This window comes from Nomascus leucogenys, chromosome 17 (assembly GCF_006542625.1).
Source record: "Nomascus leucogenys isolate Asia chromosome 17, Asia_NLE_v1, whole genome shotgun sequence".
Taxonomy (NCBI): Eukaryota; Metazoa; Chordata; class Mammalia; order Primates; family Hylobatidae; genus Nomascus; species Nomascus leucogenys.
The window spans coordinates 39,617,689-39,634,169 of NC_044397.1; the positions used below are offsets into that span (position 1 = coordinate 39,617,689).

General features: G+C 56.1%; 2 protein-coding genes across 3 annotated transcripts; one reads left to right on the forward strand and one right to left on the reverse strand.

Moving 5' to 3' along the window:
• Positions 1–511: 511 nt before the first annotated feature.
• On the forward strand, positions 512–6,060 carry METTL27 (methyltransferase like 27). The gene is made up of 6 exons (XM_012496508.2): positions 512–539; positions 883–1,009; positions 1,836–1,964; positions 2,497–2,632; positions 2,920–3,012; positions 5,661–6,060. The coding sequence occupies exons 2-6, from the start codon at positions 887–889 to the stop codon at positions 5,939–5,941; spliced, it is 762 nt and encodes a 253-aa protein (XP_012351962.2). The 5' UTR covers positions 512–539; positions 883–886; the 3' UTR covers positions 5,942–6,060.
• Positions 6,061–8,005: 1,945 nt separating this feature from the next.
• Positions 8,006–13,133, reverse strand: CLDN4 (claudin 4). 2 transcript variants are annotated; one of them, XM_003276588.4, is made up of 2 exons: positions 12,832–13,133; positions 8,006–12,094 (listed from the first exon to the last, which is right to left on the reverse strand). In XM_003276588.4, the coding sequence occupies exon 2, from the start codon at positions 9,489–9,491 to the stop codon at positions 8,862–8,864; it is 630 nt and encodes a 209-aa protein (XP_003276636.1). In that variant the 5' UTR covers positions 9,492–12,094; positions 12,832–13,133; the 3' UTR covers positions 8,006–8,861. The 2 variants fall into 2 exon arrangements, with proteins under 2 accessions (XP_003276636.1, XP_003276637.1); XM_003276589.4 differs by lacking the exon at positions 12,832–13,133 and adding an exon at positions 12,487–12,510.
• Between the last annotated feature and the right edge of the window lie 3,348 nt (positions 13,134–16,481).

Sequence of the window (16,481 nt, forward strand, 5' to 3'; positions counted from 1 at the left end):
CAGTGAGCTATGGTCAAGCCACTGCACTCCAGCCTGGGCGACAGAGTGAGACCCTGTCTCATAAAACAAAATAAAACAAAATAAGTAAATACAAATACAAAGTAAAAATGAAAGCTAATCCTATGTCCCTCTCCTGCCCATAAGAATTCAGAGACTCCCCAGTGCCTACAAACCTCATGCTTTTAGGAAGCATAAAGGACTTCGGGAGGCAGGAGGGCAGTTGGAGGGGGATGGTGGAGGTGCTGCTACCTGGCGGTGGCGGGGGAGGCCGGGGCCAGACCACGGAGAAGCCCGTACACCCGCACAGCAGGAAAACATCTCAGCAGTCCCTGCTCTACCCAGGCTGAAGGAGGGCCACAAGCCTTGAGCTCATTGGCTGGCGGTAGGGGGCGGACTGCCAGCGCCTTCCTTTGATTGGCTATTTTCTCTTAGCGGAAAGCCAATCATTGCGGGCAGGCGGTGAGGGTGTGGCCAGGGCCCCAACACAGGCCCCGCCCCGAGTCCCGTTGCCCACACGCACCAGGCGAGCTCGATTGGCTGTGAGTTCTGACTCTGGCCTCCTTCGAGACCCTTTCGCTCCGGAGGTCGCCCACCTCCGACCCTCTCCCAGTCGGAGGGCTGGAAAGAGGAAGACAGGTCCTTCCTCCAGCCGCGGGGCACCCCCTTCTCCCACCTTGCCCTTCCCCCAGCCCTGCAGCCCCAGGGTGTAAATATCCAAGCCCGCCCTCTCTGCGCTCAGTGTGCCCATCTGGGATAGGGGCCGGGATAGGGGTCGCGCTGGTGGCCTGGCAGCCTCCTCTGCAGGGCGGGGGGAGGGAAGGGGGAAAGGAGGGGATGGGCGATTGAGGTGGACCTCGAGACAGGGCAACCGTGTCCCCACAGGAGCATGGCCCAGGAGGAGGGAGGCAGCCTGCCTGAGGTGCGGGCGCGAGTCGGGACCGCGCATGGCATCCCCGACCTGGCCCAAAAGCTCCATTTCTATGACCGCTGGGCTCCGGACTACGACCAGGTAAACTCATCTGGGGCCTTGCCTCCACTAGACCAGCCTCCATTTCTCTACCTGTAAAGTGGGGAATCAGCCTTGCACCCGGGGGCGGCTGTGAGAATGAAGTGAGGCCTGGCTAAGAACCCTACAGTCCTGCCCCTTCCAGAACCCGCCTCACAGCTCTGGATTGGCAGCCCCATCAGGGGCCATGACCTCCCGAGGGGGGGCTGCCTAGAGGAGGTGCTATTGAGAAGTCACTGTGGGGCCGGGCGCGGTGGCTCACATGCCTGTAATCCTAAACTCTTTGGGAGGCCGAGGCGGGCGGATCACCTGAGGTCGGGAGTTCGAGACCAGCCTGGCCAGCATGGTGAAACCCTGTCTCTACTAAAAATACAAAAATTAGCCAGGCCCACGTGGTGGCAGGCGCCTGGTAATCCCAGCTACTCGGGAGGCTGATGCAGGAGAATTGCTTGAATCCGGGACACAGAGGTTGCAGTGAGCCAAGATCTCATCACTGCACTCCAGCCTGAGTGACAGAGGGAGACTCTGTCTCAAAAAAAAAAAAAAAAAAAAAAGAGTCATGTGGACTCAGCAGAGAGAGCCGCTTGGCCAGGAGAGAAGGTCCCTGGAGGGCTGAGTCCACCGTACAGTGGGCTGGAGGCTAACTCTCCAGTCCTGGCCCTTTAGCAATGGGAAGCACCTCATGCCTGGGTGTCCCCTCACAGTAGCCCCAGCCAGGCTTGATCCCCAGCACACACAGCTTAGCCTGGCAGACTCCGAGACCACCCCACAAGGGAGATCCCCCAAACACTGGGGCACTGGTGTTGCAGGCCCGGCACTCTTTCCCCAGGATGTGGCCGCCCTGCAGTACCGTGCGCCCCACCTCGCAGTGGACTGCCTCACACAAGCCCTTCCAGGCCTGCCCCACAGTGCCCTGATCCTGGACGTGGCCTGTGGCACAGGCCTAGTGGCTGCCGAGGTGAGGCTCTTCCGAATCCCCTGCCTACTCCTTAGCTCCGCACTTCCTCATCTCCCACTGCCCCTGGCTCCAGAACCCTGCCCCGTGCCTCAGACTCACTGTTCCACATGCATGAGACAGGACCAGGCATGGTGTGGCTCGCACCTGTAATCCCAGCACTTTGGGAGGCCGAGGCAGGAGGACAGCTTGAGGCCAGGAGTTTGAGGTCAGCCTGGGCAACATAGCAAGACCCCTGTCTCTACAAACAAATTTAAAAATTAGCCAGGCAGGGTGGTGCACGCCTGTAGTCCCAGCTACATGGGAGGCTGAGGTGGGAGGATCACTTGAACCCAGAAGTTCAAGGCTGCAGTGAGCTATGATCACGCCACTGCACTCCAGTTTGGGCGACAGAGAGAGACCTTGTCTCAAAAATTTAAAAAAGTAAACGCATGGGCCACATTCAGTGCAGAGTCCACTGCCCTCCCAAGGTGCAGGGACCCAGCTGGGAAATGGCAGGTGTGAACCATGACTGAGTCTCCCACCCCTACCCCAGCTGCGGGCTCGAGGCTTCCACCAGCTGCACGGGGTGGATGGGAGCCCAGGGATGCTGGAACAGGCCCGGGCCCCCGGCCTCTATCAGCATCTCAGCCTCTGCACCCTGGGCCAGGAGCCTCTGCCCAGCCCAGAAGGTACTTTCTCTCCCACCCCCACACCCCGAGGCCCACCCTCATGAAGCCCTTTCCCTTGCTGATCCTCCATCCCCCTCCCACACTAAGCCCCCAGTCCCTCACTCAACGCTGCACCCCACGATCTGACTGCAGCCCAGAACTGGGCCATACTTGTCCTCCAGGGGACCTGGGTCCCGCAGATGCGGGTAGTAGCCTCGTCCCACCCCTAGGGTGGTCTGAGGCCACACCATAGACAAAGTACCTTCCAAGCATCACACCGTGTCCCCACCCCCCCACTCCACACACAGGGACCTTCGATGCGGTGCTGATAGTCGGTGCTCTCAGTGATGGCCAGGTGCCCTGCAATGCGATACCTGAGCTCCTACGTGTCACCAAGCCAGGTGAGGAGCAGCCCAGCCAACCACCCCCAACCCCCATCACCATATACCTTCCCCTGTGCACAGTGCAGACACAGGCCCCAGAGCCCCTCAGGCTAAGTGAGGGGCAGCGTCCTGCCCAGCGTCACACACAACCTAGCCTAACATCCCAGCCACCAACAGCAGACCCAGGCAAACAGGCAGGGCAGACAGGTGGCCAGCTCGGCTCTTATCCATGGGCAACCAGGAGCAACTCCACGCTCCTCTGAAGCCTCCATTTCCCAGCCTGGGAGCCAGGTGGTGTAAATGCTACAATCCCGTCCCCGTAGGACTGCAGTGAGAATCAGGTGAAATCCTGTCTGTAAGGCTTTTGCTTTGGTCCTGGCCCACAGTGAGGGCGCAGTTCTGTTCCTTCCTCTCCCTGCTTCCTCACTCATTCATAGACTGCCTTTGGGACGTCTCTTCCTCTTTCCTGGTCTCAGTCTTCTCATCTGGGATATGGGGCTGCTCAGGGGATATGAGAGCTGTGAGCACTGTTTGTAAACTCTGCACATCGAGCTGCCCAGGCAGGTGTGTTTCCCATCTCCTGCTGTGTTCTTGCTCGGTGCTTTTCTCTGCTCTGGGCAGAGGGCTCAGACCCTGCCCTCTGGGCCTTGATCTCTAACCCACTGGGACCCAGGAAGGGGCCAGAGAGCACAGGGCCTGGTCAGAGGTGGCCCCACGAGAGCCATGAGTGCTCATTGCTCCCAGAATTTGTTTATTTATTTATTTATTTATTTATTTAATTTGAGACAAAGTCTCGCGCTGTTGCCAAGGCTGGAGTACAGTGGCACGATCTCAGCTCACTGCAACCTTCGCCTCCCAGGTTCAAGAGATTCTCCTGCCTCAGGCTCCAAAGTAGCTGGGATTACAGGAGCCCACCACCACGCCCAGCTAATTTTTGTATTTTTAATAGAGACGGGGTTTCATCATGTTGGCCAGGCTGGTCTCGAACTCCTGACCTCAAGTGATCCGCCCACCTTGGCCTCCCAAAGTGCTGGGATTACAGACAGGAGCCACTGTGCCCGGCCCTGCTCCAAGAATGTAGAGAAGAGAGGCATTTCCGAGACCAAGTGAGGAATCCACGTGGGGCACACCCTAAGGCAGAAAGGAGAGGGGCTGAGCATGAGAACGAGGAGGCACTGGCTGGCTACAGGACAGGAAATCATAGAGGTAAAAATGCTTCCTCTCCCTCCCCTCTCTGCACCCCTTGCCAGGCCCAGCAGAGGCTGTGGCTAAGCCTGGGCAGGTCTGGGCAGGCATCCGGGGAGCCCTGAAGGCTGACAAATGCAGGGACACAGATGGGGTCAGCTGGAAAGGCTGAAGTTGGGCCCAAGAAGACAGGAACTTTCTACTGGGTGAAGCAGCCAGGATCGGACTTCCTAGCCCAACCTGTGCTTGCTAAGCCCTTCAGCCCCATCAGGCTGCCCATGGGTGACAGTTTCCCCTGCTCCGGAGCCTCTCCTCTCGCCGCGCTCCCTTCTACCAGCAACGCCCTGCTTCTCCTTACCCCCTCCTCCAGGAAACCTTCCCAGACCAGTCATTGGGGCTTCCCCATCTCTCCTTCTCAGTGCACCTGAGGCCCCCCTGGGCACACACACTATAGGTGCCTGGACCTGAGGTGACAAGGCCATTCAGCCAGCACTTACTGTAGGGCACTTCAAACACACATACCAGCCTTCCTGTGATGTTAGATAATCATCCTCTCTGTGCCAGCTGGGAAACTGAGGCCCAGAGAGGTGAAGGGATAGCCCAAGATCCAAAGCCCACGTGGGGGCTTTCTTCCTGTCCATTCAGACACAGTCACATCCTCTGGCAGAGGCATGGGTGAGTGGTGAGGAGGGCGTCTCCTCAATCCAGGAGAATTAAGTCAAGAATTCCCCACCAGGCACAGTAGCTCACCCCCATAATCCCAGCACTTTGGGAAGCCGAGGCAGGAGGATCCCTTGAGCCCAGGAGTTCAAGAGCAGCCCGGACAACATAGCAAGACACCATCTCTACAAAAAAAAAAAAAAAATGTTTAATTAGCCAGGCGTAGTGGTGAGCACTTATGGTCCCAGCTACTCAGGAGGCTGAGGTGGGAGGATTGCTTGAGCCCATGAGTTAGAGGCTACAGTGAGCTATGATTGCGCTGCTGCACTCCAGCCTGGGAAATAGGGTGAGATCCTATCTCAAGAAAGAAAAAAAAAGGGGGGGTGGGCAGGCACAGTGGCTCACGCCTGTAATCCCCAGCGGGCAGATCACCTGAGGTCAAGAGTTTGAGACCAGCCTGGCCAACACGGCAAAACCCCGTTTCTACTAAAAATACAAAATAGCCGGGTGTGGTGGCACGTGCCTGTAATCCCAGCCTCAAGGGAGGCTGAGACAGGAGAATCACTTGAACCCGGGAGGCGGAGGTTGAAGTGAGCCAAGAGCATGCCATTGCACTCCAGCCTGGGTGACAGAGCAAGACTTGGTCTCAAAAAAAAAAGAAAGAAAGAAAAAGGGATTCCCAATGTAAAAGACACAGAAAGACTGCCCTGGGAAGGAAGCTGGAAGAATTTCTTGCCTTGAAGGGACAACCATCCCCAGCAGAGATGGCCCAGGACTGTGGCTCCTGCCCCTCCCCCACCTCACCTACCCCTCTCCCCTAGGTGGGCTGGTGTGTCTGACCACCAGGACCAACTCTTCCAACCTTCAATACAAGGAGGCTCTGGAGGCCACCCTGGACAGGCTGGAGCAGGCGGGGGCGTGGGAGCGCCTGGTGGCCTGGCCTGTGGACCACTGGGAGCTGGCTACCTCCGAGCTGGAGGGGGTACCCGGCATCTCTGCCAAGGATGGCTTCATCTCCGGCATTGTCTACCTGTACCGAAAACGGAAGGTGACCCAGGTTGAGGAAGTGAGATCCAGCCCCCAGCCCCCAGCTGGCCCCTGACTCCATGTGGCCTTAGCTGGGCCCATCTCCTGGGCCTCCTCTGCCTCCCCTGTAAAATGGGACTTTCGAACCAACCCTGCCCCTCAGAAATGCCCTGCCTATTAAATGAGCTCCCAGAAGGGGCCAAAGGACTCATGGCTCCGCAGTTCTCTAGCCCCAGAAAAGAGTGGCCTCTGTTCCTGTGGGTTCCAGAATCGAGACGTGGCAGGGTATGGTGGCTCACACCTATAATCCCAACACTTTGGGAGGCCAAGGCAGGAGGATCACTTGAGACCACGAGTTCAAGACCAGCCTGAGCAACATAGTGAGACTCCCATCTTAAAGAAAAATTGTAAAAATTAGCACTTTGAGAGGCCGAGGCGGGAGGATCACTTGAGGTCAGGAGTTTGAGACCAGCCTGGCCAACATGGCAAAACCCTGTCTGTACTAAAAATATAAAAATTAGCTGGGCATGGTAGCACACGCCTGTAATCCCAGCTACTTGCGAGGCTGAGGCAGGAGAATTGCTTGAACCCAGGAGGCAGAGGTTGCAGTGAGCTGAGATGGCGCCACTGGGTGACAGAGTGAGACTGTCTCAAAAAAAAAAATTGGAAAAATCAGCCAGGTGCTGTGGGTGCATGCCTGTAGTCCCAGCTAGTTGGGAGGCTGAGACAGGAGAATCACTTGAACCCCTGCCGGGAGGCAGAGGTTGCGGTGAGCCTAGAGCATACCACTGCACTCCAGCCTGGGCAACAGAGCAAGACTCTGTCTCAAAAAAAAAAAAAAAGAAAGAAAAAAAGAAGCAAGATGTGATGGAGAAGACCCCTTCCTGGGGCCTCCCTGGATCACTCCTTCCAGGGTGCTGGGTCCACTCACCTCTAACTTACTGACAAGAAAATGAAGCCTGAGCAAGCTTGGAACATGCTTTGCACAACAGTGGCAGGGCAGAGACCCACGGCCAAGGCCAAGCCCAAGTGGTTGCTGAGGCCAAAGCACTGTCCTGGACAGCTCCCCCACCCAAATTCGGAGTCCAGAATCCCAAGCTGTAGGTCTGGGCCTGGGCCACACTTGGTTTGCTCATCGATCAAGGGATCAGAATGCCGAGCTCTGGGCGTGGCTTGAAGGCTGCCCTCCAGGTGAAAGGCATTTGGTGACCCTCAGCACCTCAGGGATGTGAACAGGGCTGATAATAATTTCTCCATCCAAGACAGTGGGAAGACTTCATGGGGGAGGAGGCTGGGAGCTGGGCTTTCAGGACAAGCAGGATCCAGAAGGGTGGAGAAGGGAAAAGGGACATTCCAGGCTGGAAGCAGGGACCGGCTGTGCAAAGGCTGGGAAGGAGGACCTGTAGGGTGACTCAGCAAAGAGGAACAGACAAGCCTGGCTGCCCAAACAAAGCTGGAACAACAGCGGGGTGGGGGTGGCAGGTGGCCCATACCTCGGAGCTGGGAGCCCACATGGGGACGTCCCTCCTGGGGTCCCCAACCCTTCACTGGGGTCCCGGGTATACACTGTTTCCTGTATATGGTTTTACCCTCCAACCCACATACAATGGACAAGGTGATACCTTGGGGGCCCATTTAATTTCTTTTTTAAGGTGATACCTTGGAGGCCCGTTTCGATTTTTTTTTTTTTCGTTAAGAGATAAGGTCTCGCCCTGTCACCCAGGCTGGAGTGCAGTGGTGCGATCAAAGCTCGTTGCAGCCTCAAACTCCTGGGCTCAAGCAATTCGCCTACCTCGACCTCCCCAAGTACAGGGATTACAGGCCCTGAGCCACTACGCCCAGCTAATTTTTTTAACTTTTTGTAGAGATGGCGCCACTATGTTCCCCAGGCTGGTCTCAAAGTCCTGCCTCAAGCGATCCTCCCACCTCGACCTTTTTAAAGTGCTGGGATTACAGGCTCTCACTACCGCACCCGGCCGAGCTCCAATTTTTCACAATTCCCTGGATCTCGTTGTTTTTTGGTTTTTTTTTAAATGTTTATGTCCCGGCCAAAACACAGTGGTCCTGCCCCTCACTGACCCCCCTGCCCAGGCCTCCTGCCCTGCCCCACCCACCTCCACAGCTGAAATCAGAGACAATAAAAGTTCCTCCTGTGCACAGGTCCCATTTATTGTAGAAAATAATAATAATTACAGTGATGAATAGATCTTCTTAAATTACAAAACAGAAACCACAAAGAAGGAAGAGGAAAAACCCCAGGACTTCCGAGGGCGAAGCCATCCCCTCCTCCCTGCCACCCTCCCAGGCTGGTTAGTGTCCTTGGCAGGTGCAGAGGACTCAGAGGGGATCAGTCTCCAGGGGCCCTGGGCTGAAGTGGGTGAAGCAGAGAGTCCTGAGGTCACAGAGCTGGGCAGCCTGAGCCGCCTCTCTGGCCCCCTCCCCCACCACTGCCCAAACCTGTTTACATCGCCTTCACCCCTCCCCTCTAAACCCGTCCATCCACTCTGCACTTCCCAGGCAGGTGGGTGGGCAAGGCCTCAGCCATACTCCTGGGCGCGGGTTTCGGTGAGCAAGGCACAGTCCCAGAGGTGACATCAAGGCCTGCCCGGAACAGAGGAGATGCAGGCAGACGGAGTGGGGAAAATGTAAATGGGGACAGTGGCCAACACCAATGCAGGCAGATCCCAAAGTCAGGGTTGAGCCATCCTGGCCGGCAGAAGCCAGCTCCCCACTCCACCCCTACACCCTGTCACTTCCGTGCCTCCCCAATATCCAGAGGAAGATGGACTCTGTTCTTGCTAGCAGGAGGCGGCCTTGGGAAGGTGTCCGAGTGGGCCAGAGAGGCTGAAGGCTGCTGCCTTCCTGCCAGTCTCTGCCCAGTCCCCAGTCCCCAGCAGCCAGTGGCCCGTGGCAGGGCCCTCCTGGGGTCACAGCCTGCGCTGAGCTCAGTCCAGGGAAGAACAAAGCAGAGAGGAACAGAGTGGAGCCGTGGCACCCTACACGTAGTTGCTGGCAGCAGCAGAGCGGGCGGCAGAATACTTGGCGGAGTAAGGCTTGTCTGTGCGGGGTGGGCAGTTGCAGCAAAGCAGCCCCCCGCCAAGGAGCAGCAGGCCAGAGGCGGCCCAGCCGACGTAGAGCGAGGCACCCATCTCCCGCTTCTGCCCAGAGGCCACCAGCGGGTTGTAGAAGTCTTGGATGATGTTGTGGGCCGTCCAGGACACGGGCACTATCACCATAAGGCCGGCCAACAGGAACACCACGCCCGCCACGATCATAGTCTTGGCCTTGGCGCTCTCATCCTCCAGGCAGTTGGTACACTTGCCCCCAACCACGGACAGCAGCACGCCCAGAGCGGCCACGATGATGCTGATGATGACGAGGGCGCGGGCCGCCTGCAGGTCCTGCGGCAGCGCCAGCAGGGAGTCGTACACCTTGCACTGCATCTGGCCGGTGCTCTGCACCACGCAGTTCATCCACAGGCCCTCCCAGATGGTCTGCGAGGTGACAATGTTGCTGCCGATGAAGGCCGTCACGCGCCACATGGGCAGCGCGCAGCACAGCATGACGGCCAGCCAGCCTAGGACGGCCAGCGCGATGCCCATTACCTGTAGCCCCATGGAGGCCATTGCTCAGTGTCCGCGGGAGTTGAGGACCTAGAAGGCTGAGGGGATCCGGCTGTTGGGGCCGTAGGATTCCAAGCACTGGGGACGGACTTAACGTTCGCAGAGAGTGCCTTTGCACCGTGAGTCAGGAGATAAAGCCAGTCCTGATGCGCAAGCCAGCAAGTGTGAGCAGACCAGTTCTTTCCGGACGACAGCTGCCAGGGCACTCTCTCTCGGGGACAGGTTGAGCAGTTATATGGCTCTGGAAGAGGGGCGGGGGCAGAGGGAGGGGTTTTCGTCACTGGGGCCTCCTCCTGACCAGTTTCTCTGGATTCCTGAGCCCAGGCCAACAAAGGCACTTTTGAGGCCCCAGCCCCGGGTCCCTGAGTCACTATCCAGTCTCAGAAGAAACTACTCTCTCCCCTTCCTCAAAGCCCATGCTGAGGTCACCCAGGAGACAGACACTGAATCACAGCCCAGGGACAGCTGGATCTTCACAGGGCAAGGCCAGGGGGCAGCCAGACCCAGCCAGGTTTGGGAGCCTGAAGACCAGGGTCCCCACAGGCCAATGCCCCCTCATTCCAGGCTTAGGTGGGAGGACAGGGTGGGGACCCTCAGGGAGAGAATTTGAGAATGAAGTCTTGGAAACATCCAAGAGAAGCCCCACCTTGATTATTGTCATTTCTTGTCCTTATCAGTTTCATCACTGGCAGTTTCACTACTGTTGTGATTATGATCACTCATGCATCTGGCCTCACCAGCAGTCTTTGCGGCATTGGCCGGATAAAGTTACGTGTAGGGGAGTGAGGAGCCGGGAGGCCGGGACTCCTGGGTACATCACCTACTCTCACCCATCTTTATCACCCAGCTTCTCTGCTTGGCTAGAAGAGGGGCCTTGGACATGATGCACCTTCAGCCAAAAAGAGACAGAAGCCTGCCCCCTCTCCACCTCCATGGAAATTTAGGCTGGTGGGCTGTGTTCCTGCCTGGGTCCAGCCTGCTTGCCCAGAACTGGGTGGGGCCGGTCACCAACAGCAAACATGAACTAGATCCTGGAGACATCATCACCCCAGTAAATGGGTGTTTACCCTGTGGAGACATACAAAGCCTTCCAATAAAGCCAGGGTGGGTGCAAAGTCCCATGAGATTTCAAAGGGAAGGGGAATTCTTCCGGGGTGGAGGTGGTGGTGCTGAGGGAGCTTGACTGCAAAGGGGTGCTGTGTGGCACAACCCCAGGGGGCGCTGGATTCTTGGAGTATGCTACAGAAGGCATCGTGAACAGGTCCCCCAGAAAAGTTTTGCAAGGCAATGGGACAGGCTGAAGGAGGACATTCTGGTAGACCGTGGGCCAGGCTGGACAAATGCAGCTCGTTCTGGGATGACAGCCCTCAGGAGAGATGTGCAAGGCAGCAAGACTAGTGAAGGAGGACATTCAGGCAGAGAGAACAAGGGCAGAGGTAGCAAGGTGGGGAAAGGCAGCTCGTTCTGGGAACAGCCAGGAATCCAGTTTGACCAGAGACTGGGCTGGGGAGGGAGGGGCCAAAGTAAAAGGGTCAGAAATTTCTGCCTGGAATGTCACCGAGCCCTGGGAGATAGAGGGAGGGTGGAGGGTCTAGGATCAGGAAGAGCTTGGTTCAGGGCAGATGACTGAGGGGACCTCTGGGAAGGGGTCATCGTGGGGGTGATTGAGAGTGTCTAGGGCTCATCCCAGCCACACCAAGGGAGCTCCTCCTCACCCGGCCGTGTGGTCATTTTGCATCTCTCTTCCCAGCCATGCTGGGAGCTCTGCAGGGGCCAGGGCTCCGGCGTGTCCCTGAGCCGCCGCCACTGTCCAGCACTGGTGGCTGTGTGCCCAGTTCTGACCCAGAAGGGTGCATAGTCCTTGAGCTTCCTGAGGGAAAGTCATCAAGGGTGCCATGGTTTGGGTTGAAGCAATCAGTGAGTACCCATAGGAGGTATTTGAGATGGATCTGTTGACCGGCTAATGAAGCACAGGGCAGGCTGGGACAATCTAGCATGATCTACCTGTGTTACAGACGGGAAGTTGAGGCCTGGTATTGTGGTTAACTCTATACACATCTATCTCCCCTGCTAGCGTGGGGCTCCTAGAAGACAGGAACAATGCCTTCTGCAACCTCAGTGCCCAGCACCGGGCTTGATACATCACAGATGCTCAAGAAATATGAGGAGTGGTTGCTGTGGCTCATACCTATAATTCCAGCACTTTGGGAGGCCAGGATGGGAGGATCGCTTAAGGCCAGGAGTTTGAGGCTGCAGTGAACTATAATCGCACCATTGCACTCCAGCCTTGAGCAACAGAGCAAGACCCTGTCTCAAAAGAAAAGAAAAAGAAATGTTTGGGCCGGGTGCAGTGGCTCACACCTGTAATCCCAGTACTTTGGGAGGCCAAGATGGGCGGATCACGAGGTCAGGAGTTAGGCCAACATGGTGAAACCCCATCTCTACTAAAAAATACAAAAATTAGCTGGGTGTGATGGTGCACACCTGTAATCACAGCTACTCAGGAGACTGAGGCAGGAGAATCGCTTTAACCTGGGAGATGGAGGTTGCGGTGAGCCGAGATCGCGCCATTTCACTCCAGCCTGGGTGATAGAGCGAGACTCCGTCTAAAAAAAGAGACATGTTCGATGATGGAAAGAACTAAGCATTCTCCAGTTTCAAACCACACTCCTATACCTTGACCCCCATCATAGGCATACACACCAAAGCAAACAGGGATGGTTTCTGCCCGGACCACGCCTCCCTGGGGCTTTCTTTACAAGGCTCCCTCCGCACACAGAGCCTATGGGCTAAATAACACCAGAGATAAGTAACATCATGATTGGCGATAAGTGCTTTCCTGGAGATGACCTCATCACAGCCTCCTGCCAGTCAGCAGGGCAGGGACTTTTATTGCCTTGGCTCAAAGGAGTACACTGAAGCCCAGAGAAGGCCAGGGGCTTGCCCAGGACGGGTGGGCACTCCAGCATGGGTGCCTCCTTCCCCAGGTGCCTCTCACCTGTGGTCCCAGCCAGGTAGCCTTTAACAAGCTTTCTGAGTAGACACGTGACTTGGCCAGATGGCCAGAACCTGCCCCACCCCCCACCTCCTGCCCCCCCGCCGGCCCCCGCCCCACCACTTCCTGCCCTTGCTTTCCTGGGACACAGCCAAGTGGCACTTGGAGAAGCAGGCATGGGGGAGGGGAGCATGCAAGCCCTACAACAGTCCACCTGTGGCCCTACAGAAGTGACTAAGAAGCTGTCCTTCCCTGCCAGGCACAGCCACGCATATCGGGAGCAGAGAGCAGGAAGGGGTTGGGGGTTGAGGAGAGGGCAGGTACAGAGGCTTCAGGCATAGAGCTCACGCAGGGCTAGGGGACCCAGGTGTGAAGGAGAGGCCAGAAGGATGTCCTTGGGGATCAGCCAGTAGCTCAGCACAAGTGGAGCTGGAGAGAGATTTGTTGATGCTTTGTTGATGCCAAGAGACCGTTGGCTCAGTCCCACCCACCTGCTGAAGGAAAAACACCAGCAAAGGCAAGGTGCTTCTCTCCTCTCCGCTCCAGCTCCCACAGCCCTAAGGCAGAGGAAAACAAGGAAATTTACCTCTAGGCCTGCATCTGGCCCTCTTCCCAAAGCCCGAAGAGCTTTTACAGGAACACCTTATAAGACATCTGCCATTCATCACCTTGGTTTGGGGGTCAGAGAGTACAGGGCTGGCACTCATTTATTTTCTTTTTCTTCTTTATAACATGCACTGTGTGATTTTGTGCTGACAGAATTGGATTACATGTGCTGGTTTTTTTGTTTTTTGTTGTTTTTGTTGTTTGTTTTTTGTTTTGAGACGACACGATCTCTGCTCACTGCAGTCTCCACTTCCCGGGTTCAGGCAATTCTCATGACTTAACCTCCCGAGTAGCTGGGAGTATAGGCGCACACCATTACGCCCAGCTAATTTTTGTAGTTTTAGTAGAGACAGGGTTTCAGCATGTTGGCCAGGCTGGTCTCAAACTTCCAGCCTCAGATGATCTGCCCGCCTCGGCCTCCCAAAGTGCTGGGATTGCAGTCGTGAGCCACTGCGCCCGGCCACACGTGCTGGTTTCTATCAAGGAAAAAAACCACCAGATCAGCTCACCCATCTCTGCCCACCCCGTAAACCATCTTTCCAGCCCAGGAACCATCACTGAGCCACAGCTTCCTCCTTTGTAAAAATGAGGATGTTGCACCCCCTCCAGTATCAAAAACAAAAACAGACGTGAAATGAGATGGGGATGTGAAAATGCTTCATGAGCCAAAAAGCTCAGGACAAAAGCTGGGAAGCTGCGTATCCATAAGCCATCCTGCCAGCCCTGTGACCTCGAAGAAGCCAATTCCATCTCTGAGCCCCAACTTCCTCCTTTGTACAATGAGAACACTGGGGCCCACTCCCCAGTCTGAGATACACGTGAAATGAGAGAAGGAAGTAAAAATGCTTCGTGAGCCAAAAAGTTTAATAACGAGAGGAGGGAGCAAAGTTCCGGATGCAAAGCAGCCGCTGCTTAGTTCAGATCCTCATCATAGCAGGTGGGAGCTAGGACTTTTCAGACCCCTGTCCCCAGAGTTCCAGGGGCTTGGCCAAGTCCCCAGTTGTTTTGTTTTGTTTTGTTTTTGCTTTTTTGAGACAGCATGTCGCTCTGTCACCCAGGCTATAGTGCAGTGGTGCAATCTCGGTTCACTGCAACCTCCGCCTCCCAGGTTCAAGCGATTCTCCTGCCTCAGCCTCCCGAGTAGCTGGAACTACAGGTGCTCGCCACTATGCCCAGCTAATTTTTGTAGTTTTAGTAGAGACAGGGTTTCGCACGTTGGCCAGGCTGGTCCCGAACTTCTAGCCTCAAGTGATCCGCCCGCCTCGGCGTCCCAAAGTGCTGGGATTGCAGGCGTGAGCCACCACGCCTGGCCCCAAGTCCCCAGTTGTAACACACACACATGCAGCTTGCCCTGAGCTCAGCTCCCTGGGAGTCCCTAGCAAAGGGGCAAAAACAAAGTCTCCCTTCTAACCCCAAGCTCCCACTGGCATCTGAGCCCTAGGGCCAGTGATGGACCACTGTCCTGCAGCCAAAAAGATCTCTGTGAGCTGAGCAGTCTAGCTCCCAGAGCCTGTACTCCATGTCTTCTGGGAACAGGAAGACTAAAGCCGGGGAAGCCAGTGTATATTAAATTGATTCCTAAGGCGGACACAGTGGCTCACACCCGTAATCCCAGCACTTTGGGAAGCTGAGGTGGAAGGATCACTTGAGCCAAGAGTTCTAGATCAGCCTGGCCAACATGGTGAAAACCCGTCTATACTAAAAATTAGCCGGGCATGGTGGCGTGTGCCTGTGGTCGGGAGCTGCTCGGGAGACTGAGGTGGGAGAATCGCTTGAACCCAAGAGGCAGAGGTTGCAGTGAGCTGAGATCACACCACTGCACTCCAGCCTGAGCGACAGACCAAGATCCTGTCTCTTAAAAAATAAAAAACAGTAGGCCGGGTGTGGTGGCTCACACCTGTAATCCCAGCACTTTGGGAGGCCAAGGCGGGCAGATCACGAGGTCAGGAGATCGAGACCATCCTGGCTAACATGGTGAAACCCCGTCTCTACTAAAAATACAAAAAATTAGTCGGGTGTGGTGGTGGGCGCCTGTAGTCCCAGCTACCTGGGAGGCTGAGGCAGGAGAACAGCGTGAACCTGGGAGGCGGAGCTTGCACTGAGCCGAGATCATGCCACTGCATTCCAGCCTGGGAGGCAGAGTGAGACTCCATCTCAAAAAATAAAAAATAAAAAATAGTAAAGGATAGATTTTTTTCTTTCTTTCTTTAGGTAACAAGATCCTATTTCTTTCTGAAGTCCTTGAGCTCAGATTGGAGTCCTGGCACCAGGCTGAACAGGAGAGTCCCTGGCCCTCAGCCTGACCGCCCACACCAGCAGACCATCCACCCCCTCGGCCTGGTGCTGGGTGATGGCAGGCCTGGCTGACCAGTCTGGCCAGACTGGCTGAGCGGGTGCTGCCCCCAGGTTGGGCGCCACCTGGGCCGTGGGTGGGGGCGGTGGCCACGTCTGGGGGTTCTTCTAAGGAAGGGAAGAAAGACCATGCTGATGCCTCCTGGCTGGAGTCCCAGGGTCCAGCACTTCTGGTGGCAGGGAGGGGGAAAGGAGCTGAGCAAAGGGAGGGGACTCGGTGAGAGAGCTTAGTTAGAGAGACTCGGAGGAGATGACTGTGTGAAGGGGACAGGACTTAGAGGACCGTTGTTAAATTACTTTCCCCCAAATCGGTGCATCGATTTCGATTTATGCCTGTCAGTTTCAAAACGCCTGGCCAGGCATGGTGGCTCATGCCTGTAATCTCAGCACTTTGGGAGGCTGAGGCAGGAGGATCGCTTGAAGCCAGGAATTCAAGACCTACCTGGGCAACATAGTGAGATCCTTTTTCAAAAACAATTTTTTTTTTTTTAATTAGCCAGGCATGGTCACATACACCTGTAATCCCAGCTATTCGGGAGGCTGAGGCAGGAAGACCACTTAAACCCAGGAGTTGGAGGCTGCCGCGAGCCATGATCATGCCACTGCACTCCCACCTGGCTGACAGAGCAAGACCTCATCTCTAATAAATAAATAATTAGCAAGCCCCGTATTTACCGTGACCTTCAGCATTCCCACCATCCTACCCAGCTATCCAGCCCTTCACAGGCCACTCCCCCACTTCACAGGGAGGTCCATAAACCCTGCCTCCCACCCACCTCCCGCACTCCCTCCGGCTCCCACCACCTCACTTCAGGGCAGTCCTGTCTCTACTGGACTTTACTCCAATTTCCCAGAGGCGAGGGAGGGAGAGGACCTAAGGGCCGTAGAATTCCTGAAGACCCTCTAATCTGATGGAGGAGTCAATCCTCTCCAGCCCCACCCCTGCCTCTCCCCATCCAGGGCAGCCTCCTCCTGCCAGGCACCTCTGCCCTGGCCTCTCAGGGAGCAAGCCAGCCAGTAAACCATTTTTTGAGCACCTG